The sequence below is a fragment of the Vulpes vulpes genome, chromosome 3 (assembly GCF_048418805.1).
Source record: "Vulpes vulpes isolate BD-2025 chromosome 3, VulVul3, whole genome shotgun sequence".
Taxonomy (NCBI): Eukaryota; Metazoa; Chordata; class Mammalia; order Carnivora; family Canidae; genus Vulpes; species Vulpes vulpes.
Genome location: NC_132782.1, coordinates 89230900 through 89256442, shown reverse-complemented (window position 1 = coordinate 89256442; position 25543 = coordinate 89230900). Strand labels below are relative to the sequence as shown.

General features: G+C 62.0%; 1 protein-coding gene across 4 annotated transcripts; it reads left to right on the top strand.

Moving 5' to 3' along the window:
* Positions 1–25543, top strand: AMZ1 (archaelysin family metallopeptidase 1). Of its 4 annotated transcripts, none has more exons than XM_026011346.2 (7): positions 1–382; positions 15952–16473; positions 17748–17915; positions 20109–20237; positions 20556–20725; positions 21154–21330; positions 23196–25543. In XM_026011346.2, exons 2-7 carry the CDS (start codon positions 16170–16172, stop codon positions 23754–23756), a joined length of 1509 nt encoding a protein of 502 aa, XP_025867131.1. In that variant the 5' UTR covers positions 1–382; positions 15952–16169; the 3' UTR covers positions 23757–25543. The 4 variants fall into 4 exon arrangements, with proteins under 4 accessions (XP_025867131.1, XP_072609363.1, XP_025867132.1 ...); XM_072753262.1 differs by having other exon boundaries at positions 6–382; positions 21749–25543; XM_026011347.2 differs by lacking the exon at positions 1–382 and adding an exon at positions 9118–9217.

The window sequence follows — 25543 nt, the reverse complement described above, 5'->3', positions numbered from 1 at the left end:
AGCTCGGGCGCCTGTTGCAGCGAGGGTGGCGGGGATGGCATGAGCGAGTGAGCGAGCGAGCACGCCTGGCTGTGTGTGTGACCTGCGTGTGTGAAGGCTCGGGGTGGTGTGCAGGGAGGGCGGCCCGCCCGGGTGTGCACTGTGCACGTGTGCCAGTGGGGGCAGGTGTGTCCGTGAGGGTGTGCTGGGAGTGCCACGCGCAGGCAGGGTGTGTGCAGGGGTGGGGGCTTATGTGCTGTGATGCCAGGCAGCACGTCCACCTGGGCTGAGTGCTCGGTAGGAGCTGGGCATCGCGCTGGACGCCGACAGGAACAAGACCCATGTGGCCGCAGCCCCCCAGCCTGTAGCACGCCATTCCGGGCCGAGGACAGCCACTGACTGGGTAAGCGCGTGTGAGGAGGGCTTCTGGGAGGAAGTAGTTGTCGGGGAAATGTGGAGTGGGCGTCATCCTAGCCGAGGGGCACGGGGTTCCGGGTGGGACGCCAAGGCCTGGAGGGCGCTGGGGAGGGGGAGGCGGGCGGCAGGGGGTGGGGCCAGAGCCCCCCTGGCACTGCGTGGGGTGGGGACTCCATCCCAGGCTGGGAAACCCAGGTGAGGGTTGCTGGATGCCTTCTAGGGAGAGGGACCCCAGAGGAAGAAAGAGGGCAGTGTCTGGAGCAGCCAGGGGTGGGCTGACAGACGCTAAGCGTGGGACGTGGTGGGCGAGGTGGCCACCTCAGGCGCTCCAGCGGGGACGGCTGGGCTTTACCAGGGGGAATCCTTGAGAGGCTTCTGGGGGGGCGCTTGGCTTCCTCCAGGGGTGGGTGTGTGTGGCTCGGAAGGGGCCACGGGAAGCCTGAGCCGTCATGCAGGTGAGGCTGGGCAGTCCGGCCCGGGGCTGGGGACGGTCCGAAGAGATTCTGGAAGTTGACCAGAGGCTCCTTGGGGACAGTGGGGGTGAGGGAGCATCTACTGGGTTGGGAAACGCTGAAGGGAGAGGGCTGTGGGGGGGGGGTTGCTTACTGGTGCCGTGATTGTGGCCCCAGGAATGTCCCACCAGGAACCCCCATAACGAGCTCTGAGCTGGAACAGGCTGGACCCCACAGCTCTCGGGGGCTCCAGCTCCTGCAGGCCCCGGCCCCTCCAGGCTGGGTGGATGTGGGGGGGGGGGTGCAGCACAGCCAGCAGACCTGTCTAGAAGAACCCAGCCCCAGGTGGGACTTTCCTGGCACCTCAGGAAGCCCACCCGGGTCCTTGGCACCCACTCCTGGCTGCTGTAGGCTCTGGGTCCGGGTTGTGCGTGTGAATGCAGTAGGGGTTCATGGCCTCGCCTAGGAAGGGGCCCTGCAGTGGGGTGGCCTCGTTCCGCAGCCTCCCTGCTCTGGCTGGTGGGAGATGCAGGCAACCTGCTCACTGTGGCCCTGCAGCCTCGTCGTGTCAGGCCGATCCTGGCCCCACTGGGACCCCCTCCCCTGCCACCTACCCTGATGGAAGCCATCATTTTGTGCTTGCTTGGAGAAGCTTCTGGACCACGGGTTCCGAGGACTTGCATTGGCCTCAGAGGCAGGCCCCCTCACAGGCCTGCCCAGACCTGCCCACCCATGTACCCACCCACTGGGGGTCTGCTCTCCACTGGCCTTCAGGCCTCCTCGGATCTCCCCTTCAGAGCAAGCAAGGGGCCAGGTGCACCTGACGGGAGGGTGAAGGGTACCCCAAATCCTGACAGCGTGACCTCAGGCGGTCCCCCTGGCAAATCGCTAAACCCTAACCCTTGGACACTGTGTCCCACAGAGATGAGCTGAGTGATGTGTGTGTGCCAGATGTCTTGGGGTCAGACACCTCCTGGAGGGCTGGGCATTGCTGCCGTTCCTGCCCCGTCAGCCCTACTACAGCCACCCGAGCTTGGTGACAGATGGCCACTTACTCTGGTTGAGGAAATTGGGCTGTCTGGGGGCCCCACTGTCACAGCTGAGCACGGGTCAGGCTTAGTCCTGGAAAGCCCTGCTCTCTGCACCCTGAGGATGGAGCTGTTGCTGCTGCTGCTGGGGCCCAGGCATAGGGCCTGTGGTTACCTGGAGCCCAGGTGGGCCAGCTCCAGAGTCCCGACGACCCTGATGGGGACAGATGTCCCCAAAGTGTGGGGGCTGCTTCCCCAGGAGAGGGCAAATGTTCCAGCAAGGGTCCGCATGTGCCCCACCCAGTTTCTGTTTCTCTGAGAAGCAGCATGTGGGGACTCCCTCTGGTCCCCTGACCTCCCCAAACCAGGAGAGGCCAGAGGATGTGCTGTAGAGACGCAGACACAGAGAGGTGGAGGGGACGTTGGCCAGAGCAGTCCTCCTGGGTACCCAGGACCCCCACTCTCACTGTGGGCTTGGCTGAGCCTGTGGGGATGGGCCGTGTGCTGCCACCAGGAGGGGCCGGGCCCTCAGTGCGTGGTGTGTTGGCAGGGGTGGGTGGGGGGGAGGTCCCCTGGCCCCAGCCGGCCTGGCTGCTCTCTGGAGGGCACAAGGCTTTCTGAGCCTGTGTCACAGGGAATCCTGATCTGGAGCTGAGGGTGGCCCCTTAGGCTGGACCCTTCATGCCCACTTGTCCCACCTCTACCGCCAAGGTCTTCTGTTCCCCCTGGGCGCCCCATGGGGCCTGGTGCAGGGTGGGCATTCTGCTGGGCATTCCGGGTAGCCAGGCAGGAGGGTCCTCGGCTTTACCTTGCATTCCTCTAGTGAACACAGCTCAGCTCCGGAGGCATTGCTGGGACCGGAGTCCTGGGGACACTGAGGCATGTGCAGGGAGTGACCCCCCCCCCGGTGGGGGAGCCCTGAATCCACATCCCTGCCCCATTCGAGCTGACCCCAAGTCCCACAGGCCATGGGGGGTCCTCCTGCTGCCTGGGCCTGGGCTCGGCCCCCGGTACCTCCCACCTGAACATCACCTGCCTCCCCGCGCTGCTCCCAGGTGACCTAGTAAAACATGTGACCGTGCCCGGGGGGGCATTTGTCCTTTTGGCCTTTGTTCCAAGGCCCTTGACCACCTCCCCACACCCCGGCCCCCCGGCCCCATGTAGCCCTACTTCCGTTCTCAAGCACCCCTGCCAGGACTTTCAATTCCCCAAAGGCCCCGTCCACTCTAACGTCCTGTCCACGCTCAGGCTGCCCTCTGGCTCGCAGGACCCCCTTATCTGCCCCAGACCCCAGCTCCCCTCGTCCCCCCCCATGGCACAGGCTCGGCAGTGCGGTCCCCCGCCCTCCCTCCTCCCGTCCCTGCGGTGCTCTGTCCGCATTCGCCCCTGTGTGCGCCAGGGGACAGGACAACAGCGCAGAGGGGCCCGGCCTCCCGTCCCCCTGCCCGGCGCCTGGCACAGCCCCTGTCCGAGCACCTGTGGAATGAACGCGCTGCGACCACCGTATGAAACACGTCTCTTATTCTCTTGTTGGTATCAGTTTCCTGAGGCCGCCCTGAGGAATCCGAGGGGACAGGGCCTCGTTCAAAACAGCAGAGACGGATGCTCTCGGCTCCCGAGGCCGGAGGCCCGAGTCGAGGTGTTGGCAGGGCCAAGCTCTGTCCAGAGGCTCCGGGGAGGCTCCGCCTCAGCCTCCAGGGTCCCCTGGCCTTCTCCCTGTGTCCTCTACCCTCTGTCACTGATAAGGAACCTGCTTCTGGATTTAGGGCCACTCTAATCTTGGGGTGATCTCATCTTGAAATTCTTACCTTAACTTCTACAAAGATGCTCATTCGCAGCAAGACCCCATTTGGGAAGGAAAACCGCAAGAGGCAGGTGCAGTGAGGTGGGAGCGTCCCCAGACCACAGGGCTCTCTTCCGCCAGGTCTGCCCAGGCTAGAGAATGGCAGTGAGCACAGAGGTGGGGACACTACCCTTTGACCATCTGGCTGAAAAGGTGGAGGAGCCCGCATTACTGCCCATTTCTGGGACTGGCTCTAACGAGGCGACTTCACAAGAGAAGTCTGGGGTCTGAGACGAGTGTGTCCCGGGGGCAGGGGCGTGGCCCGGGCGGGATGTCAGCAGGCTGCCTCCGATTCTGGGGGACCCGACACTGGGTAACCCCTGACTCAGAGCAAGGGAACGAGCAACTGAATGAACAGGCCGTCATCTGATTTCCAATTTGAGGCACTCAGTGGGCTGCTAGAAGGAGATGGTGTCCTGCCCCGGCGGTAGCGGCTCGGAGGGGGTGAGGCACCCACAGAGCCCTTCTCGGGCTCCCGGTTCTTTAACCCGGAAATCCTCAGCGCCCTGCACATCAAATGTGTAGTAACACCGGGAGCCAGACTCTGCTTGTAGAGATTTATCCCAAGGGGGACAAAATCAGATACGTGTGCCACAGAGATGTGTGGAAATAAGATGAGTACATCAAATATCGAGGAAACTGGGAAAAAACAACATCCCAAACCAGGTGCACCAGCCATGAGACAACATACACAAGGTGGGGACGCCCATTCCTGGTCGTTGACGAGGATGGTGCTACACAGGGCAGTCGCCCGCAGGACAGGATGTGGGGTGCAAACCCCTCCAAAGTATATTTAGACGTGGAGCAAAAACATCATCTGGAGGATGTCTGGCAAAAAGTTGAGAGATGACCTCTCGATGGTCGCCTCACAGGGTTTCCTTTGTTTTCCTTTATTTTTCAGAAATTTCCAAACCTACTACAATGGACATTTGTTGTCACATCATTTCCTAGGGTTTAAGTGAGAAACTCCCTTGCATTGTTGGGGACCGCGATGACAAATCTCTCAGCCATCCCATCCGTGGGGGCTCTTGTTTCTCCAGAGCGAGGCTGGGCAGACGGGTGGGCGGGTGGCCCGGGCGGGCCTGGGGGAGCTGGGCTCGGGAGCCCCCCTCCTAAAGGTTTCTGGACAGAGAAAGGGCAGCTTGGGGAGAATTGGAGCCCGGAGCCATAAGGCCGGCCTGCAGCTGAGGGCTCCTTCCTGCACTTGGCGCCCGCTCCCAGCTCGGGGCTGTGCACGGGACCAGGGAGCCACACCGGCCGCTGGCTTGGGGGCCCCGGGAGAGCCAGGATGCCCTGGACGTGGGAGGAAGGGTGGCCTTGTGCCCAGAGTGTGTGTCTTAAGGACGGAGCCCCTCCCTCCCTCTGGCCAGCACCCCTGCCACCAGCCCCAGGCAGGAGCCTCATGGAGACGGCAGGGGCCAGCCAGGCTGACCACCAGGGAGGAGCACCGCCTCCCAGAAGTGCGGGAGGGAGCTCCTTCCCCAACTACAGGGGCCAAGAGGAGGAGGCTCTTCCTGGCCACCCAAGCGACCTTTGGGAACCTGGGGGAGGCCCAGAGCCCAGCGCCGTCAGGACACAGAATAGGGGCTGCTGGAATTAATGGGTCTGTCGGGGCCCCACGGATGGGAGGACGGATTGTACTGGTCAGTTTGCCCTGCCTGGCCTGCTCTCCGTGCTCTCCTGGGTGGCAGCATGCAGATGGGCTCTCGCCCAGACTCAGGCCTGGGAGGTCAGTGCTGTCAGGAAGGAGGCCTGATAACCTGGCACTGTGGGCTGGCGGAGGGCTGCCTGGGAGGAGCACCGAGGAGGGAGCACCGGGCTTCCTGGTCTCCTGGTTTGGAAAGCTCAGGGTACACCAGCCACATTCACAGCCCAAAGAGGAGCAGGGTCCAGGTGCACTGGTCCTCTGGAGGCTCAGGGGTCCCCTGGAGCCAGAAGGGAACCTCCTGCGGGCCTCTGGCTCACCCTGTGGGAATGTCGTGCCAGGGCGATCCCTCCGGGTCCCTCCCCAGCTGTGCAGAGGACCCTGCCACACACCTTCCGTGTCCAGGCTGGGATGGGCTCTGAGGGCAAGCGCAGAGCTGCTTCCCTTGGGGCCCAGAAAGCTGTTTTCCCTCATCTTTAACAGGATGCCAGCGTTGCTGTGGGTTCTCTGTACAGTTGGGGGACCTTCACCAGGGGATGAGATCACCCCCAGACCCCACAGCCCAGGCTCCAGCTGTGGGCCCTCCCCCAACATCCTCCACAGTGCTTGTCCCTGGTCCTTCCTGGACATGTGGCTGCGTAGACAGAGACCAGGAAGGGTGCAGGGTGAGGTTTCGGGAGAGGTGCGTGTCCACAGCATGCTGGCTTGTGGCCCAGACTCAGCGTCCCTCCTGCCGCCCCTCACTGTGGCAAAGGCATCCTGAACAAGTGTCAGACTTTGTACCCCTAGACCTCCAATTTGCTTCTCCCATTAGCAGTTCGGGCTGTGAGATCTGGCACATTTGCTGAGGAATAATGGGCCCCATCTCACTAATCTGTGTGCGGAGCGTGGCCGTGTGTGCAAGCACAGGGAAGCTCCCAGATTCCAGACCGGGCAGGGGTGCTGCTTCCTGCTTGCAGGAGCCCCGATGGGTGGGGCGCCAGGGGCCAGGCCGGAGCCTGGGAGGGGACAGGGTGATGCAGGGCCCAGTTCCCTTGCCTTGGAAGCTTCTGCTGCATACACCCAGCTATTCTGGGTCCCAGATATCCTAGGGCTCCCCAGCCCGACACTTCCAGGGCAGGTGGCCTAAGAGCCGCTGAGGGTCAGCCAGGTAACATGGCCCCAAAACATGGGCTGCATCTGTGTCATCAGCATCCTAGGTTCCAGGGTCCTGACAGGTCTGGAGGCCTGGAGGCCTGGAGGCCTGGACTGGGTCTTCACTCCCTCCCAGTCCTCGCTCAGTGGTGCCAACAGATGTTTGAGGGAATACGTGACCGTAGTTTGGACACTAATGAGAGAGCTACAGTAGGTTACACTCTCATTTGACAGCATGAAGTGTTTCCCCATCCGGCAAACACTTACTGAACACCTGCTATGTCCCAGGCCCTGATGCGGGTGCCAGGAATAGGCCGGTCTAGTCCCCGCGTGGATTTATGCCACAGAGGGAGGGACGGATGATGAGCACAGAAATGCAGGGAGACCGGGTTCAGCCTCACATAGCCGTATGAACTGTGACGCTGGACCAGGCTGAGCTGGGGAGATCGGGAGGGGTCCGTGCACGGGGGCCAAGGAGGCCTCTGCAGGGCAGCCAGAGCCACGGACCTGGTGCCAGGGCCACGCAGGGAGGAACGTTCCAGATGAGATAACACACCCAGGAGGAAGACTACAGTGACCACGCCGGGTGGAGCTGCGTGAGGTCAGGACGAGAATTGGAGTTTGGGACTAGACGATGCGATGTGTCTTTGGAGCCGCACAGACCTGGGTTTCGGTCTCAGTGACCATTTATAGGCTGTGCGACTGCAGCCCCCTGAACCTCCGCTTCCCCATCTGTAAAATGGGATGCCAGTGCCTCCTTCCCTGCTGGGTTGGCACAAACATTACCCGAGGTGACCGCAGCATCCAGCGCCTGGAGGACCTGCGCCCCTGAGCGGACACTCAGCGTGCCTCGTGCTGTGGCAGGGGTGCCCACACAGAGCGCCATGTGACCGTCACAGAGGCCCCATGTGGCCAGCGCTCTGCAGGCAACATTAGTGGAGTGAGGCCCCCAATGCCCTATTCTGCGGAGCCAGGACCATTGGCGGCTCCGTCTTGCAGGTAAGGAAAGAGCTGAGGCGGGAAAGGACTTTCCCTGGCCTGGCAGCCCGAGTAGCAAGTCCTGGTCAAGTCCTGGCACCGTGCTCAGGACGTTCGTATGCCTCCCTGGGCTTGCTGGGAAGTCTTTACAAAATCCTCCAGATGGGACCTGTTCTTGGTCATAGCTCTTGGGGGGGCAAATGGCAGAAGTGCCCTAGAGTGCACTCAGGGCCGCGGTGCCTCCGGTGGCTCCGTCGAATCTAAACCATTCTCCGCTCTGTACGGGAGACCTGGGTCTGGGCCGCACAAGGAGAGCGTGCAGGGGGTGCAGGAAAGGTGACGGGGCCTCTGGCGTGAGCTGCGTTCTCTCTCAGGAGTGGGGGTGACCCAGGTTGGGGTCCTGTGCCACTGTGGGTCCCCGTGCTGAGCTACAGATGAGAAGGAAGAGGGAACTGTTAGCAGTGGTCTGAGAAGCCTCCGTGGCCCGGGGAGCTTCCCTGCTGCATCTCATCGGCAACCCCCCTCCCCTGGCAGCCCGGCGGGGTGGATGCTGCTCTAGAGAAGAGCAGTGAATGAAGCTTAGGGCAAGTGACGATCCAGCGACAGCTGAAGGGACCTCTCCCCCGCCTGCATCAGGGCCTGCCCTGCCCCGTGGGAACGGCCGGGGCCATGGCCTCCAGGACGGACATGCTGAAGCCCAGTAACCAAAGGGGAGCTGTAGCGAGCGACAGGGCTAGCAGACCCTGTGGCGTGGTGGCGGGACTGGCGGGATCCCAGTACTGAGGATGCCCTTCCCCTGGGGACCAGCCAGCACTGAGGCCAGGTCGCCCTCCAGTGTGAAGACCACCTGGGCCGCAGGCAGCAGGCTGGTATCCCGGGGTCACGGTGCTCACGCTCCAGACATGAGTGCACAGTGCGTGCTGCTCCCCAGGCACCGCTCGGGCTGCACTGAGCTGGGCTCTGCCCTCGGGGGCTGTCACCGTCCCAGCCTCCTCTCAGTTTTTCATCTATAAAGTGGGGGTGCAAGAACTCAGGCTCATTAAGAGGTTGAAATGAGGGGATATGGGCAGAGCACTCCCTGTGCTGTGCCCGGCACAGAAAAGTCCTGAAAAATCATTACCTTCGTATAGGCGGACTGCCAAACGATGGGGAAGTTCCAGGGGGCATGATAACAGAACTGGACTGTGTGTCATATGCTGGTTGTACCCCCGCATTGCTGGGGTAACCCTGATGCCTGAGTGCTGGCTTACCTGTCCCACCTGGGGCCTTCCCCTGGGCGGTGCTGCTTACCTGCCCCACCACCCCACCTGGGGCCTTCCCTGGGCCATGTGGGGCTTACCTCTCTCACATGTTTAGTTTCAAGAGCTCAGGCTCCATCCTCCCCCCTCCCCTAGGTATTTCTGGGAGCATCGGGGTGTCCCAGGTGCGCTCTGCAAGCACTCAGCAGAGGTCAGTAGCCATGTTTGGGGCCAGGGAGCCCCGGCCAGCCTTCTGCCCACTGGTGACCCCAGTGGCGGGTAAGACAGCTGTAAGAGGGGGTGTGGCGCCCTCGGCAGGAGCAGCCTCCAATCCCGCCTGGCAGCCCCATCACACTTTCCCCAGGCCCCACCTCGGTTCCTGCCCCTGTGCTGACGTCATGCTGGGACCTCCTCGATTTTTGATTTTCGTGGCCCAGGACTAGTGCCCACGATGCCCTAGGCTGCGCTGCTTGTGCTGGTTCCCAAGGGTGCAGGGCTGCGAGGTAGGGATGGGGCGTGAAGGCCATGGGCAGCACATGGAGGGAGGTAGTGGGGGCATGAGGACCCAGAGGGAACTGGGAGGGCCCCCCCCTGCGGTGGGGAGGGGGGTGGGGGGGGAGTGGGGGGCGTGGGGACTACCATGCCGGGTGCCCTGCACTGCATCAGCAACGGAGCACAAGGCACCGTGTCCGGGCTGGAATGTCCTGGCTGCGCTGCAGCGCGGGTACAAGCACGCAAGCCCCGCAAGCCCCGCAAGCCCCGAGGACGCCCTTGTGGCGGTCTACCCTGCTTGGTCCGGGGGAGGAAAACCTGGGTACCCCTGGGGCGGGAGGTGGGGAGTGTGGGGACTGCGCACCGGGAGGGTTTGGTGCAGGGCTGTGCTCTGTGGCCACCGCCAGGACGCCAGGACTGGACTTCCCGCCGGCCCCTCAGGCCCCCCACAGAGGGGACACCCTGCCGCGCAGGGGATCTGGGGAGGGACGGGGCTCAGGGACCCCAGCAGGCCACCTGTGTCTCAGAACAAAGTGACCCTGCCATTGCTGCCCATCAGTGTTGGAAGCACTCAGGCAGTAACGGAGCCCAGGGCGGGAGGGGGAAGGAGGGCACATAGCCTGCCCTGGGGTGGGAGGTACCCAAAGAACCTCTCCCCAGCCAGGGCTACTCCCTTACCTGCTCATCGGGAGGAACCTCGGGGACCACCCTTTACCATGAGGAGGCTCAGTTGGCTGTCCACCCCCCCCCCCGCCCTGCTGCCCCCCAGGAAAACAGGGCAGCACGCTGGAGGCAAGAAGAGGGTGTAGGGTTACTTAGAGATGCTGAAGTTAACCACCTGCTGGAATCCGGATGCGGGTCCTTCCCAGCCCTTGTCGCAGGGAAGGGTGTCTGGAGTCCAGGTGTGGGCTTGCAGGTGCAGGTAGTGGCAGGAGGCCCGGGTCTGACACGGGGCCCCTGGTCTAAGCCCCCGGTTCCCCTCCTAGCAAGTGGAAGCCTTCTGAGAAGCCATCACATCTCGTTCCGCGTGGGGCGGCTCTAGACACCTCGAAGGCTCGCCCCCAGCTCAAGAATGGCGCGATGCAGCTGCTGGGATATTCTGCAGAGCGAATTCAGAATAACAAGAATCAGAGCCTGCTTTGTCACCCGGAGGCTGGGGCATCTGTTCAGTCAGACAGGGGGGAGGTGGGGGCAAGAGCCCAGGGCTTTGGGGTTGGCAGCCTGCCCTCCATCACCTGGCCAAGGAGCCTGCTGTTGCTGCTGGCAGACGTCCCTGGGGAGGAAGTGGCTCGGACCAGGGTGCTGCTCCAGCAGAGGCTGGGAGAGGGGAACACAGTGCGACAGGGGTGGGGGAAGCGGCTGGAAAGGGTGGCCAAGGCCCCAGTGTTAACAGCTGCTGCGCAGAGTCATCACTGTCTTTGGGAGAGGGCAAGTCCTACCCCCTGCCTAAGGTTGCCTCCCCTGCTGCTGAAACTCCTTCAGCACCTAAGGGTCCAGGCTCCGTCGTGAGGTGTGGCTTTGAAACCCGGGCTGGCTGCTGTCCAGCTGTGTGGCCCCGTGTGATCACAGCACCTGTGACATCCCACCTTAGTGAGGCTCAGATGGGAGGACGCAGGTGGAGTGCAGGTGCATCGGGCACCTCTCGTGCTTAGCCACCACCCTACCCGGTAAGCAGGAGCTGGTGGCAGAGGGTGGCAGAGCCAGATTCACAGTGGGGAGCCCAGCTGGGGAGGTTTCCCTTCTGTATCATTCATCACTGCCAGGAGCACGGGTTGGCAGTAGCAGAGGGCTGGGAAGCGCCTCCCCCCGCCGGGCTGCAGCGCCCCGCCTCACGACACCCCTGCTGCCTCGGACCTGGGTGGGCCGGGGTCAGTGCAGCAATGAGCTAGCAGGACAGAAGTGTCGGGGGGCTTCTCTCAATGACCCAGGAAGATGAATGAGGGACTTAAAGATGTTTGTGCCTGAGCTGGAGGCTCAGTTCCCGATGAACTGCCAGCCTGTGTTGGTCCACGTGGTCACCCCTCCCAGGCCCTTCGGGCCCCCATGCCCGGTGGGTCAGGGGCCTGTGCAGGGCAGGGCGCGTGGGGCTCCACCAACTGGCTCCAGGCCCATCTCCCCGTGGAGATGCTTGTGGGTGTGCAGGTGTCTCAGGGAAGAGGATTTGGGGAGAACCACCCAGTTGTTCTCAAAGTACATCCTGGGGACCGTACGCTGGGCCTATGAGGTCAAAACTGTTTTCACAACAATGCTGAGCAGTAATTGGCTGTGTCCTCATGAGTGTAGGTGGGCTCTCCCAGAGGTCACGTGAGGCGACACATGGGGGTGTGCTGGTGGCGGTGGCACGTTGTCCTGTTTCACACATTCCTCAGTTTTAAGCTCAGATGCAGTAAATGTTGACAGCTACAGCCCACGTGAGCCAAAGCTCCCGGGGGTCCCTGTGGTCAGTCCATGGGTAGAGGCCCCAGGAGGGGGACACGGCTGCACGCCAGGCTGGCCAGCCTCCTTCCGAGCCGCCCACCGCATCTCCCGGAACTCTGGCGCATGGGCCTGTGCCCACGGCTCCCGTTCACACGCCCTCTGGGCCCTTCCCGTGCCACATGACTCAGTTCTGGGGGGGCGGGGGCAGCTGAGATGAGCCTGAGATTCACAGTTTGGATCAGAGTCACACCTGGGACAGACATGGTGGCAAAGCCCTTGAACTTTTAGTACAAAGAAGGCATTCTTCATTTCCCGGGGCTGTGCCTGGGCTCGGGCGTGTGGGGGCAGAGGTGCCCAGAGTGGAGTGTGTGGGGGAGATGGGAGAGCGTGTTGCCAGAAAGGCCTCTTCAGGGTAGGAGGAGGTCCTGGGAGTGAAGCCCAGAGTCAGGGGCAGTGTAGTGGGGGGCAGGAGAACCTCATCTGAACCCTTGTAGCTGTGCGTCCCTGGGCTAGTGGCTTCCCCTCTCCGAGCCTCGATCTCCTTGGCTCCTCGGTGGGTGGATACTGGTGAATACTGGTAGCTATGTTTCAGGTAGTGGTGGGTTCAGATGAGATGTTGAGTGAAAAGGTGAGCTCGAGGTTTACAGGATGGAGGCCATGGTTGGGGGGAGGGAATCCCAGGGGCTGGGTCAGGGTACCATGAAAACCATGACCCAGTCCCTCCCGAGTGCCTAGAAGAGCCCCGGGCTGCAGGCTCTTCCCCCAAAAAACTAGTTTATAGGCTGCTCTCAAGCACGGGACGATCCCAAGCGGCTGGGACAGCAAGAGAATGATTCAGGGGTACGTGCTGGAGGGAAGCCTCAGGTCTAGCTGGGTGCCCTGAGGGCGCTTGTGGATGGAAGGTCTGGGGAGAGGCAAGGGCCCTGGAGCAGGGTCATAGGACCCACATCCAGAAATAAGCCTGCGAGGTGCGCGTGGGGTCAGGTGCTCAAGGCAGCGCCCAGCTTGGGGCGCCACCTCCTCCCCTCCCCCATGGGTCCAGCCTTGCGCCGGGCAAGGTGGATGGGTGTTGCCAAGCCTGCTGTCCACGGGGGCACACTGAGGCACAATGGGGTTAAAGGTCAGAGAACCAGGTTCCTTCCGGAGTGCCAGCTGACATTCAGGGCACTCCCTCATCCAGGGTCTCCTGAGTGCCCCCCTGTGCCTGGCCCCCGGGGTCCTGGATGGCCAGCAGCTCACAGCCCACCTGGAAAGCTGCCCAGAGGGTCCGTGTCCACACAGCATGGTGCATGCTCCCCCTCTCGGAGGAGACCGAGAACACGCACATACAGCCTGCCCCCCGCATCCCCCAGGGCCGGCCAGAGCTCTAGGCATAGCCTTATTCGAGCCCATCTCCTCGCCCCCCTCCCTCCACACCGGTCTCCCCGCTGCCCCTGAAGCCACCACAAGGCCTTTGCACCTCTTTCCCTTGGGACACTTGCCCCAGACCGTCTAGTGCCCCTTCTAGGCTGCCGCTCGGACCTCACCTTCTCACTGGGCCCCCTGCCCTTCTGATCGCCCTGCCAGCTCTCCGCCCCTAACACCCCCTACGCAGTGTTCCCTCTTGCCTGGTACTGTCTGGCCCCCGAGGGCCAGGGGCCCCCCATGCTTGTTTCCTCCAGGGGAGCTGGCCAAGCTCTACAGTGGGCAGGGGCTCACGGATTGTCTGTCCAGTGAACCAAGGAAGGAAGGAAGGAGCCCAGGTGTGCCCAGTGCCGGGCCCTCCCTGCTGCCTCCGGGTCCTTCCGGCCGCGTGGACAGCCTGCCCGCTGGGGCCCTTCCCCAGCCCGTGCGCTGGGGTCCGTGTGTTTGTGCATCTGATGTTTCTTCCTCGAGCCAGGTGTTCACCCGGGGGCAAATGGCTGTGCTGCGCTGGAGTCTGGCGGTGCGAACGGGGTGCTCCTGGGAAGGTGGGGCCCTGCCGCTCCGGGCCAGGGGACCGGTGCAGGTGCATTCCTGCCCCTCTGGTTCTTGCCACCTGTGGGCCTTTGGGGACAGTTAGTTTTAAACTTGCTGTGAGTCAGCTGCACCCTCTTGGAAATGCGGGTAGCAACTGTATCCACTGCCCTGAGGGCTCAGGTGGAGGAGCCTCGCCTGGAGCTTAGGGGTGTATTTGCTGCTGACCCCTTAGCACTTCAGGGCTGGAGGGCTTATGTGTTGGTGAGACTGTTTGAAAGCAGTTTGGCCACACAGATCAAGATCCCTTAAACACATGGCCGTCTTCTTGTCTGGGAATTTCTTCTGAGGACATAGAAACTCAGACCTGGGTACCAACATGCTCATCACTGTGTTTTGGGGGCAGCCAGTTAAAAATAGCATTTATTATTATTATTTTTAAGTAGGCTCCATGCCCAGTGTGGTGCCCAACACGGAGCTCAAACTCACGACCCTGAGATGAAGAGTCGGATGCTTCACAACCTGAGCCAGTCAGGGGCCTCCTAAAATGGCATTAAAAAAAATTTCTTTTAAAAATTTTATTCATTCATGAGAGAGAGAGAGAGAGAGAATGGGGCAGAGACACAGGCAGAGGGAGAAGCAGGCTCCATGCAGGGAGCCGACATGGAACTCAATCCCGGGGCTCCAGGATCCCGCCCTAGGCTGAAGGCGGCGCTAAACCACTGAGCCACCCGGGCTGCCCTAAAATGGCATTTTCTTTTCTTTTCTTTTTTTTTAAAGATTTATTTATTCAGAGAGAGCGTGAGAGAGGCGGAGACACAGGCAGAGGGAGAAGCAGGCATCATACAGAGAGCCTGATGTGGGACTCGATCCAGGGTCTCCAGGATCACACCCCGGGCTGCAGGCAGCGCTAAACCGCTGCGCCACCAGGGCTGCCCAAAATGGCATTTTCTAATAGAATGTCTGAGAACTTGGGAAAACACTCATCCTATATGAAGTCAAAAGGATGTGAAGCTGCACGTGCCTTGGGACCTTATGACTGTAAAACATACACACGGAAAGAAAACCGTGCCGCTGTCTGTGCTGGGGCCTCCGTGGGTGCTCCGTCCGGTGGGCTCCCACCTCGTGGGGACCCTGGAAGGTGGGTCAGTGTATATACAGCCACCCACTACACGACATGTAATAACAAAAACTTACGAATGATACACATATGTATACACGTGTGTGTTTGTGTGATGTAGGTACACATACACGTGTGTATATGTGTGAGTGCGTAGCTAGAAATCTTTTCCAGGTGAACGTTTTAAGTTGGGGTGTTAGCCAAAGGGAGTCTGGGCTCATTTCTTCATTCTTCCCACAAAAACAAGGCCTGTTCCTGTCTTTGGGTTTTGCATCACCGGCTTGACTTTCTAACTGAAGGGTTGGCCAAGCGCCTTTCTCGCTGCGCTGGATCCCCCTCGTGCTCCGCCTATTACTTGTGTGTCTTTCTCTGGCTTCCTTCCTTGTCACCTCCCCCTGCCCTGTGGGGCTCCCCCTGCCCTGCGGGGCTCCCCCTGCCTGTGGCGTGCGCCTCCGGACTGAGACAGGAGCCTGGCGTCCACTGGTAGCATGGTAGCTTTTCGGGGTGTACGTGGAGGGGAGGGGGTGTCGCCTCCGAGGAACACAGACAAGCCAGTCGGCGCCCTGACTCGGAAGGAAGACTCCAGTCTGTGAACGCACTTTGTCCTGCTCTCCCAGCCCATCTGTCCCAGCATCTCCTCTCCCCGCCTGGCCTGTTCCAGCCCTTAAAGGGCTCTTTGTCCCTTGGCCACGTCTCCCTATTGACAGCTCTCCGTGGCTGGCACGCGTGCCTGTGCCCTGCGTGTGCCGGGAGACCCCTGGGTCTGGGCGCTGCACAGCTGGGTCTCCCCCACGTCCTCCTGGTGGCTTCTGGCTGGCCTGGCGACTCGGGGAGCAGGCTCCTGTCCCCAGGCATGCGGGACCCCACCGGGAAGGCCTGTCTGTAATTGGGACAAAGAGGTGGTGTGGGGCCCCGGGCGGTGGGGTGCACTTGGCCATCACAAAGGGGCAGGAACAGCTGGTTTCCTTCTTGGGGGGCATCCTTGGGCTTTGCAGGGACTGGTCATCCTTCCCAGGCGCCCCCTCCCATCTGAGGGGGAGTGGGCTCCAGGGCTCTGTGGACAGACTCCCTGTTGTGGGGTGCGGGGTGCCCCTTCCCCAGGGTGGAGCCAGAGCCCAAGCACGGGGCCGGGCCGCTCCAGGAGGAGGACAGGCCATCTTCTTGCCCCGGCTGGCTGCGAGGGCCACGACCCCTGCCCTGCCGGACAGAAGTGGCCCCGCGTGCTCATCACGGCCCGTCCCCTGTCCCCCGTCCCCCGTCCCCCGTCCCCAGGGTGTTGCTAGGCCTGGACGCGTCCGTGCCCTGCTGCGGTGCTGCGGAGACCCGACGCCGGGCAGTGCCGGGAGTCACGGGCCCTCTGCCCAGCCTCTGTCGGAGGGAGCCTTCAGCCACTCCCATCGGCCTGCAGGAAGATTCTGGAAGAGCTTGTGGCCGTCCCCTGGGGGGTTCATGGGCAACAGCAGGGGCTCCCCGGAGCGGCCAGGCGCGCCATGCTGCAGTGCAGGCCGGCCCAGGAGTTCAGCTTCGGCCCGCGGGCCCTGAGGGAGGCCCTGGTCTCGGCCGACCCGGTCCTGCGGCAGCTCTACACGTCGGCCTTCACCCCGGCGGAGAGGCTCTTCCTGGCCGAGGCCTACAACCCCCAGAGGACCCTCTTCTGCACGCTGCTCATCCGCACGGCCTTCGACTGGCTTCTCAGCCGCCCCGAGGCCCCCGAGGACTTCCAGGCCTTCCACGCCTCCCTGCTGCCCCGGAGGCAGAGCCCTGCCCGCAAGCACATCTACCTGCAGCCCATAGGTACTGGCCGCGGGCCCGGTGGGGGGGCGGGGGGGGGCAGCCTGGGCCATCAGGGCCTGTGGGGGAGCCGGGCTCTAGATCTGAGCCCCAGGTCGGGTGTCTGTGCCCAGGCCCCAGGCGGGCCCTGACGTGAGGTGGGGTGGGACTCCGCCAGTGGGCTTGGTTTTGGGGGTGGCATGCAGGGAGGCCCCCCTGGGTGCGGGCTCTCCATCCACCCTGACTCAGACACTGGTCAGACAGCCCAGGGCCGCGGGGCCTCTCGTGGTTGTATCACCAGCCGCCACACACAAGGGTGGCCTCATCCAGGCACGGTGCTGGGGGCTTGTGTTAGGAGCAGTTCGGTCACAGGCAGGAAACAGGCCAGGAGAGGTCACTTGACCTGCCCAGGACGCAGAGCTGGCGATGGGTAGGGGTGGATGTGAGTGCTGGCCTGTGTGACCCCGGGGCCCTGCTGGGGAGGCCTGCTGGCCGGGTGCTGGGGAGGAGGTGGGGTGGGCCAGCCCCCGAGTGTCTGTGTGCTGAGGGCGGGGCCCCAGCCTGGCAGGGAGGGTACCTGGGCCAGGTGTGGTGCCTGGCTTTGCAGAGGAGGAGCAGGCCTGAGCTGGGGACCAGCGGTCTGCAGGCACCCCTCATGCTCCATGGCCCCGTGGCCCGTCTGCGCTGGACGTGCTGCCTTCACACAGCTCCCAAACCACCCACTTTGTACCAGCGCTTCCCACGCTCTCATGAGCAGATGCACGGGCATCTCAGGTGGCCTGTGGCTCTGCATTTCCAACCAGCTGCCACCCAGGGACTCCCAGCCAGTCCCAGGTCATCCTGGCCTCTGCTCTCGGTCTGCTCCACTCTGTCCTCCTAAAATGCAGCCTGGTTGTAGCTCCCCCAGGGGTGCCTCGCCCGCCCGCTGAGCCTCATCTCACCTTCCCCGAATTCCACTCTGATCCTGCCAGGCTGGCTCTTTGCCCCATTAACCCCAAGGGGCCTCTGTGACCTGTCTCGGCTGCCTCTGGCCAGCCCCGGGGACGGTGGCCCCAGATGAGCCCCCACCCGCCCCCTGAGCTCTCCATCCTCCAGACTTGGGTCACCTGCATTTTTCTTCTGGGCATTGGCCTTTCCTTCCATCTCCCTCCTTTTATGTGTCTCTTTACAAATGTCTGTGTGCCCAACTCTGTGAAGGCAGGTCCAGTGGTCTGTGCTGGTGGGGGTTCTGGGGTGGGTGCTGGGGTGCTGGGCGCTGGCAGGGGGCCCAAGCGGCTGATGGGCTGCCCTGCCCCCAGATCTGAGCGAGGGGCCGGCGGGCGGTGCTCTGCTGGAGTACCTGAGGAACTGCACGGAGGCCTTCTTCTTGGGCTTGCAGGTCAGATGCCTGCCCTCGGTGGCCGCCGCGTCCATCCACTGCTCCTCACGTCCCAGCGGGGACTCGGACAGGCTCCAGCTGCACACAGGTGGGTGAGCGCAGTGGGGGCGGCTCTGGCCCGCATCGGTGCGAAGCTCTGCCACTTGGCACAAGGCCCTTTCTGGAACACAGAAGGTGGGAGGAAGATGCCCAGGAGAAAGAAGGAATCCCTTTCCCCTTTTTTTTATGTGGAAACCTCTATTTCCCAGCCTTGTGAAGGGGAGGGTTAAAACAAAGCTCACCTCCCCATCTGGCTGAGCGTCTGGAGACCTGACCACCAGCCTAGTGTCCATGGGAAGCCCCAGGGCGGGAAGAGCAGGTGAAGCAAGCCCTTTGGGGGCACCTGCCATTTTACAAGATGTCAACTCTAGCCTTTGGCCTTGTGTGTGCTCAGAAGACCCCTCCCTGCCCCCGGGGTTACCGGCAGCTGGAGGGCAGCTGGGGGGAGGGGCACAGATGGACTGGGGAGCTTTGGGACGTGAGGGACACCCAGACTCAAGTCTCAGGGGTCTCAGGATGGGGCTGGGACTCAGGCTGATGCCGCATCTGGAGGCTTCGGGTGGTTTATGGGCTGTAGGAAGCCCCCAGCCGGCTCCAAGCGGAGGTGTGTTAATCCTTCCGCCTCTCTCCTGTATCTTCCCTCTCCTTGTACCCCAGCCACGCTTCATTCCCTTGCAGCTAATCAATTCCGCAACTGCACCAAGTATCTGTGATGCCCGCACACCAGGTTCCTAACCTCAGTTATCCTACTTTGCATTTCTGTAGTTCCTAGGGGATTCTTTCTCAAATGAGTAGTGTCACTTTTTTAAAAATACCACTTGCCTGCTAAAATTTAAGCTCCGTATTCATACCCACACACATAGTTGCTGTGGTTTGTCTGATTCCACCGTCGGGAGCGCGCTGGTCGTCTTGCTGCCTGCGTGTCATGTTATTTTTCATTGTTAGCTGGACATCTTAACTAGAAAGTTAACTTTTAGAAGAACTCGTGGCCTGGGATGATGTGATTTGCCCTAGGGAGGATTCTGGTTTTCCTCTGCCCAGCATGCGTGGGTGCTGCCTGAGATGAAGGTGTGCAGCTTTTCTGGACGCCCGCAGCCCCGGGAATCCAGCCCGCACCCCTTCCTCCTCCCAGGAGCAGCTCAGCCTTAGCTGCCTGCTGCAATCCTCTCCTGGATCTAATATCCCATCAGGTCTCTGATTTTTTTTTAAAAGTCGTATTTGCTAAGATACAATCCATGTATAATGAAACTCTCCCTCTTGTAACAGCTCTGTGACCTATGACCCAGTCGCCATGGTAATCAGATATAGAAAAGCTTGCTTCGTGTCCCCCTACCCTATAATGTGCAGAGTGACCCCTGTGGCCGACTCTGCCCCCGCCTAGGATGCTTTCAGTTCTTATCTTGTATTTCACTCAGCTTATCTGGTTATCTTCAGGAGGAGTGCAGGTCGCAATCCCTAGCTCATGTTAGGGGAGTGGCTGGCATGGAGTTTTCAGGGGACTCTTGGTGGGGGCAGGTGCCATCCTAATGGTGGCAGGTTCTTTCCTGCATCCCAGGCTTTGGGGTTCGGCCACTAAGACCCTCTCCCGGTCCTAGACCCCTCTGTCTGGAGGACACAGCGCTGCTCCAGGGTTGGCTCCTGACCGCTGCATCTCTGTCCACACACCTCCAGTTCTGTGTGACCCTCTGTCTCCTTTCTAAGGACTCTAATGATTGCACTGGGCCCACCTGGATAATCCAGAATAACTTCTCATCTTAACGCCTTCAATTTAATCATGTCCACAAAGTCTCTCCCACCATGTGAGGCAGGACATTCATAGGCCCTGGGAACTAGGATGCAGGCGTCTCTGGGACCACTGCACTTTCCCGTGAACACTGGTCCCATTGGTCAAGAGGCCTTTCTGTCGTCCCCACTTGGATGACTCTGGGCCCTCAACCACCATGACCAAACCAGCTCTCCTGAGTTTTGGAGATGGAAACTCTGAGCTCTTACCCACATGACCCAGGCCTCCTGACCCTGAGGCTCAGGCCTGCGGCCCCTGCTCCACGTCGTGCGGTGTGGCTGCTTCGGCTTCTCTGCCTCAGCCTGCCTGCTTCTAGTGGAAGGTGGCTAGCCTGCCCCTGACTTTGGGAAGGCCTGGCTGCAGGCAGAGAAAGAGGGGATGATGGGATTTGCCTGCCCTGAGCCTGGGGCCAGGAGAGGGGGCCCCAGCCGCCTCCTTACCTTCCCTCTGCCCTCCCAGACGGCATCCTGTCTTTCCTGAAGAACAGCAAGCCAGGTGATGCGCTGTGTGTGCTGGGCCTCACGCTGTCTGACCTGTACCCCTGCGAGGCCTGGAGTTTCACCTTTGGCAAGTTCCTTCCAGGACATGGTGAGCCAGCCCCGCCAGCCCCTGCCTCAGCTTGCACATGTGGGGGGACCGCCCTGGGGCGCAGGTATGGGGCAGTGTGCATGTGTGAGCATCCCCTAACACCGGGGAAGAGGGCACACTATCTAGAAACATGCATCCCCACAGCCTCCTCTTGGGCCAGGGCCATTCCTTAGGCTCCGGCTTCTGCCTCAGTGCGCCTTTGTGTGGGTGCGCCAGCAGGGCCAGGCCTTTGGGATCTGTGTGCATCCTGAGGATGGGGTGGCTTTGCTCTCAGGCTCCCCGGGTGAGGCTGCCCTGTGTCTCTCGCTTTCTCCCCAGAAGTGGGCGTCTGCAGCTTTGCCCGGTTCTCGGGGGAGCTCCTGCAGTCGGGGCCCAGCGCCTCTGATCCAGCCCTGGCGGAGGGGGCTGCAAATGGCCCCGAGACACACGTGCAGGATGGAGGCCAGACCCTGTGCTTCAGCGCCCTGGGGATGATCCAGTGCTGCAAGGTGGGCCGGGGACCAGGGGGTGGGCTCGGGTGCTAGGAGATGGGACAGCAAGAGGATGGAAGGCCTGGGGCTCTGCTGATCCTGGATATATGCTAAGGATGCACCGTCAGCCGTGTCCAGTCCTCACGAATGGGCCAGGCTTTTGAGCATAGAAACCAGGGCCAGGCCAGAGCTGCCAAGGCCTTTGCTGAGCTCCCTTGGCTGTGAAGTGGCAGGATTTGGATTTGAACCTGGGTCTGTTGCCCAAGCTCCCGGCAGGGTGGCCTCTGGGTGCCTCTGCACAGAGATGCCAGTCTGTGCCCTGTGTAATCAGGAGCGGGGACCCAGTGCTCCCCGGCCATCAGGTGCCCCGGTGGGGCCACCCGGGGACTCAGCCGGAGGTCGGGCTCATGGCTGTGAGGGCAGGGGTGCTGTGCCGTCTCCCTCAGGTCACGTGCCACGAGCTTTGCCACCTCCTGGGCCTGGGGAACTGCCGCTGGCTGCGCTGCCTCATGCAGGGGGCACTCAGCCTGGACGAGGCCCTGCGGCGGCCCCTGGACCTCTGTCCCATCTGCCTGCGGAAGCTGCAGCATGTCTTGGGCTTCAAGCTCGTCGAGAGGTACAAGGTGAGTGGCATCGGGGCAGCCAGCCCCTGGACAGGGCAAGGGCAAGTCCCAGCTCCACCCCTCCCACCTGCTGCTCCCCTCCCATTGGGCTTGGCACATGGGCGTTGGAGGGCAGCGGGTGGCGTGGGGGGTCCTGTGCAAGAATCCGGGTAGAATGAACAGACCCCTGGGCCAACTTCTTGGCATCCTGCTCAAGTTGGGTGGCACATCATGGCCCTAGCCGAGCGCCTGCCACACCCAGCAATGGTGGCCGTTGCCATCAGGTTGTACCAGGACGGACAAGGGGCAGATGGCTTTTATCTCTCAGGCCACAAGAGTGAATACCAACGAGCTCTGGGTGCTGGTCAGGTGCAGGGGTCGGTGGGGGGGCGTCCTAGCGCTTCCTGCGACTGCTCAGGCCCCCTCCTGCATCACAAAGGGCCCGTCTGCTGTCCTGCACCTGCCCCGTCGTCGCTTCTCCCTCCTCCACCCCCAGGGCTGGCCTCTCAGGAGGAGGAGGAGGAGGAGGAGGAGGAGAAGGAGGAGGAGGAGGAGACCCAAGCTCTCTGGGAGGTCCCGGCCCAGCAGCCAGGCCAAACCGGCGGGGCGATGCTGCCCTCTGCTGTCGCCTCCAGGTGCTGCCCGGAGCAGGGTCCCCAGGCAGGCCCAGGGCCCAGGGCGATGGACCAGCGTCTGCCCCAGGGGAGGAACCCCATCCTAGGGGAAGATGGCTTTGCAAAGGCAACCTTAATTCTGAGTTCAGAACCCAAAGGCAGGTGGTTGTTATTAAGGCCCATCAACCAAATTGCTTCGGCTTAATTTTAAAACCAAAATTTTTTGACCTGAAGCTGTGTTTGAAGTTCTGGGACACCCCCTCTTGGAGGCTGGCAGCCTGGGTAGCATGAGGTCGCTCTCGGGGGTCAGGTCACGGCACCAGGCTCCATAGGGGACAGGTTCTTGGGCACCGCTGGACGGGGAGGGCCTGCATTTCTCACGGGCTTCTGGGGTGCTGCTGGACGGGGACCCCACTGTGAAGACAGCCGAGCTAGGGGGCTGGGTGGTTCCAGGTCCCAGAGCTGCCTCCCCATGTGGATCTTTTCTGAGTGACTCTGGGGAACGGCCAGCCCGACTGGAGAGGGGATCCCACCCTCAGCCCTGGGGAGGGCAGACGCCCAGGTGGCAGCAGGCTCAGGTGGGGCGGCTGAGGGCGGGCCCGAGGGTGCAGCTGGCACAGCTGCTATGCGTGTGAGGTGACAAGGGGCCGGCTCCCATCTGTACAAAGCACTGGGACCCCACTTGTATCTTTCCTCGGGACTGTGTTCACCTGACACAGCTTTCGTGGCTTTGTCCCTCTATCTTTCCACACACACCCCTGCCCAGGAAGAGCCTCACTCACATGATCGTGGAGGTGACCTCATGGTGACACAGGGCCTGGCCACGAGCGGTCCCTGCTGTCCCTCTGGACCAGTCAGCAGGGTGCTGGTCAACACCTGCTAGAGACCCAGCTGCGGTTTGTGGTGTAGGTGATGCTGGAGGCAGTGTTGGGAAGGGGCGTCCACCATGCAGACCCCAGGCAGGGAGATGAGCAGAGGTCGGAGCGAAGTCAAACCATGTAGAAAGGGAGGAATTTTGAGTATTTATCGCTCTTAATACAGTTTGAGTTAAATTATGTAGAGCTTACGATTAAATATTAAGGGTCAAGTTGAAGAACCAGTGTGTACCACTCCTGAGAGTTTGTGCATGGGCCCTGCCAGCAGAGGCCTGGGGGGGATCCGGGCCAGCAGGGGGCCCTGGGGTCCCCCGGGAAGGGGTTGGACCTCCTGGCAGCGCTCTGGCTTGGCGGGTGACGGCACACAGAAACCCCAGCCTGCATCTCTCCCTCCCAGAGACTTTACGCCTGGACTCAAGCAGGAACTCGGCCGCAGCCCGGCCTGGATGCAGGGGTGCCATCGGTGGCGGAGGACACCCCGCCCTGCAGCGCTGACTCGGGCCTGAGCTGCGGAAGCGAGTCAGAGCCGGGCAGCAGCCTGTCGGAGCCTCTGACCCCCGACGCGTGGAGCCACAGCTTCTCGGTGGGGCCGGAGCTGGAATCTGAGGACGGGCTGGGCTCCCTGGCCATCCCGGAGAGCCCGCCGCAGCCCGGACCCCCGCGCGAGGCCATCGAGGAGCATGGGCGCTGGCTGGCGCTGTGCATCCAGGCCCTGGAGAGGGAGGTGACGGAGGAGGAACTGGCGCAGGTGGACGCAGCCGTGGACGCCCTGGCGGGGTGGGAGATGTTCACGGGGCACCTCCCAGCCCCCAGGCCGGACCTACCCTGTGGCCGAGATGGCACAGGCCTGCGCCGGGTCCTGGGGGGCACGTTCTCCTCCCTGAGGAGGAAGCTGAGCGCACGCAAACTCTCCAAGACGGCATCATCCCCCTGTCGCTGGAGGGCGGAGGAGAATTAGTGCGAGAGTCTGTCTGTCCCCGGGGTGTCCTGCGCCATGCGCCCCCGGGGCCCAGGAGGGGAGCTCTCTAGGGAAGTGGAGGGAGATGAGCTGTAGCCCTTTGTCTGGGTCCCAGCAGAGGGTCCTTAGGCCCAGCCTGGCCTGCGCATCCCTCTTGTCCTCCAGAGCTGGAGCCCGTCTGTGCTCCTCAGGGGAACGAGGGGCCGTGGGGTAGGGCACTCAGGGCCCTCGGAGCCTCGGCTTCACATGGCATCCCCAGGACTTGGAGCCCTGGAGGCCGTGTCCGGGGAGGCCTGGCCTCTCCCCACAGCCGCTGCCAGGAAGGGTCTAGCTTACGGAGGTGTCCGAGACTGCCACCTGCTGCCACCTGCTGCCACCTGCAGTGGTGAAAACTGCGGTCTTCTGACAAAGGCGGCCTCCAGTGTCCGGTGCTTCAGAGCCTCTGGCTTCTTCATGGAATTTTCGGACTTTTTCCGACAAGGGCCGAGGCTGAGGTGGCCAGCCTGCCTGGGGGGCATCTGTGTCCCTTTGAGTCTGTAAAGCCATGCCGCTTGTACTAGAAGCTCTGCGGTGCATGCACACTTGCTTGTCCTGTCCTCGTTCTCAAGTACCCCTGGCTGCTGCAGGGAGAGAAGCTTCCAGTTCCTAGGGCAGAGCTCCTGCAACATGAGGAGGGTGGGCACAGCTCCTTCTCCCTCCTGGAAAGAGGCAAGAATAGGGGTGGCTCATACACTTTGTGGGTAGCTTACAGTTTGGGGGCTTTTTAAGGACAACAGTGCACAGTATGATACAGATTTAGGAGCCCCGCCCCCCCAAGCCCCCAGCAAGCAGGCCAGAAGCTTCCTTATAATCTGATGTCAGGCGGGAGTACAGGGTACCAGGCCTGTAGAGGGCTGGGTGCAGATGTGGTCTGCAGGTCTGGATCTGGGCTGCTGAGAGCATCACAGTGACCAGGAGGTCACTGCTTGGAAGACGGGGGCCCACGTGGGGGGCGGGGGAGGTCTTGTCACTGCAAACACGTCACCCAACCTCAGTGCCTTAGAGTCCAACCCTCTGCTTAGAGCTCAGGAGTTCGCCCTGTGGGCAGAGCCTGCAGGAAGGGAGGCCCCTGGCCTGATGGGAGCAGGACCGCAGAGCATCGCTGGCACCCCAGCGCCCCAGCACAGTCCTCAGCCAGGTTCACGGGGTGGTGCTCCGGGTCCCCCCTTCAAGGGTGGTGATGGTGGCAAGTTCTGGTGGAGCAGGGGCCCTGCCTGGATTGGCTGTCACGTTTCCTCTATCATGTTAGCTAAGTCCCCGTTTGCTTCCATCTTCTGCAAAAGGTGAGTGAGTCTCCAGCCGGAAGTGGTGAAGCTAGGACACCCCGACTCAGAGGTTGGGAGGGGGCGCTCAGGGCCGAGCCTGCGCCCTGGGGGCACCTGCCTGGGAGGAAGGGCCCCAAAGCTGACGATTCCCATGTCACCAGCTGCAGACAGAGGGCAGTTTTAAGGACAGCTGCTGGGGGAGCATTTTGAGAATAAACTTTTAGGCACCGAGGTTCCTCTTGCATCAAACGGGTGGGGGGCGGGGGCGGGGTAGAGAGCAGTTTGGGACAGTCCCCAGGGGAGGCGGCTCTGGCGGCGGATGTAATGCAGGCCATCTGCTCCTGCACAGTCACGGTCACAGGCCCGGCGGCGGAGCACCTCACCCAAGCTGAACTGGAGTATCTACACCTCGTGGTTTCTGAGAACCCAGGGGCCCTGGCTTTTTTTTTTTTTTTTTTAAATAAACATACAAAGTGGACTGTA

Coding starts and splice junctions, on each gene's coding strand:
- AMZ1 (XM_026011346.2), top strand. CDS start 16,170: ATGCTGCAGTGCAGGCCGGCCCAGGAGTTCAGCTTCGGCCCGCGGGCC. Junction 20,238..20,555: donor CAAGTTCCTTCCAGGACATG/GTGAGCCAGCCC, acceptor CTTTCTCCCCAG/AAGTGGGCGTCTGCAGCTTT. Junction 21,331..23,195: donor AGCTCGTCGAGAGGTACAAG/GTGAGTGGCATC, acceptor TCTCCCTCCCAG/AGACTTTACGCCTGGACTCA.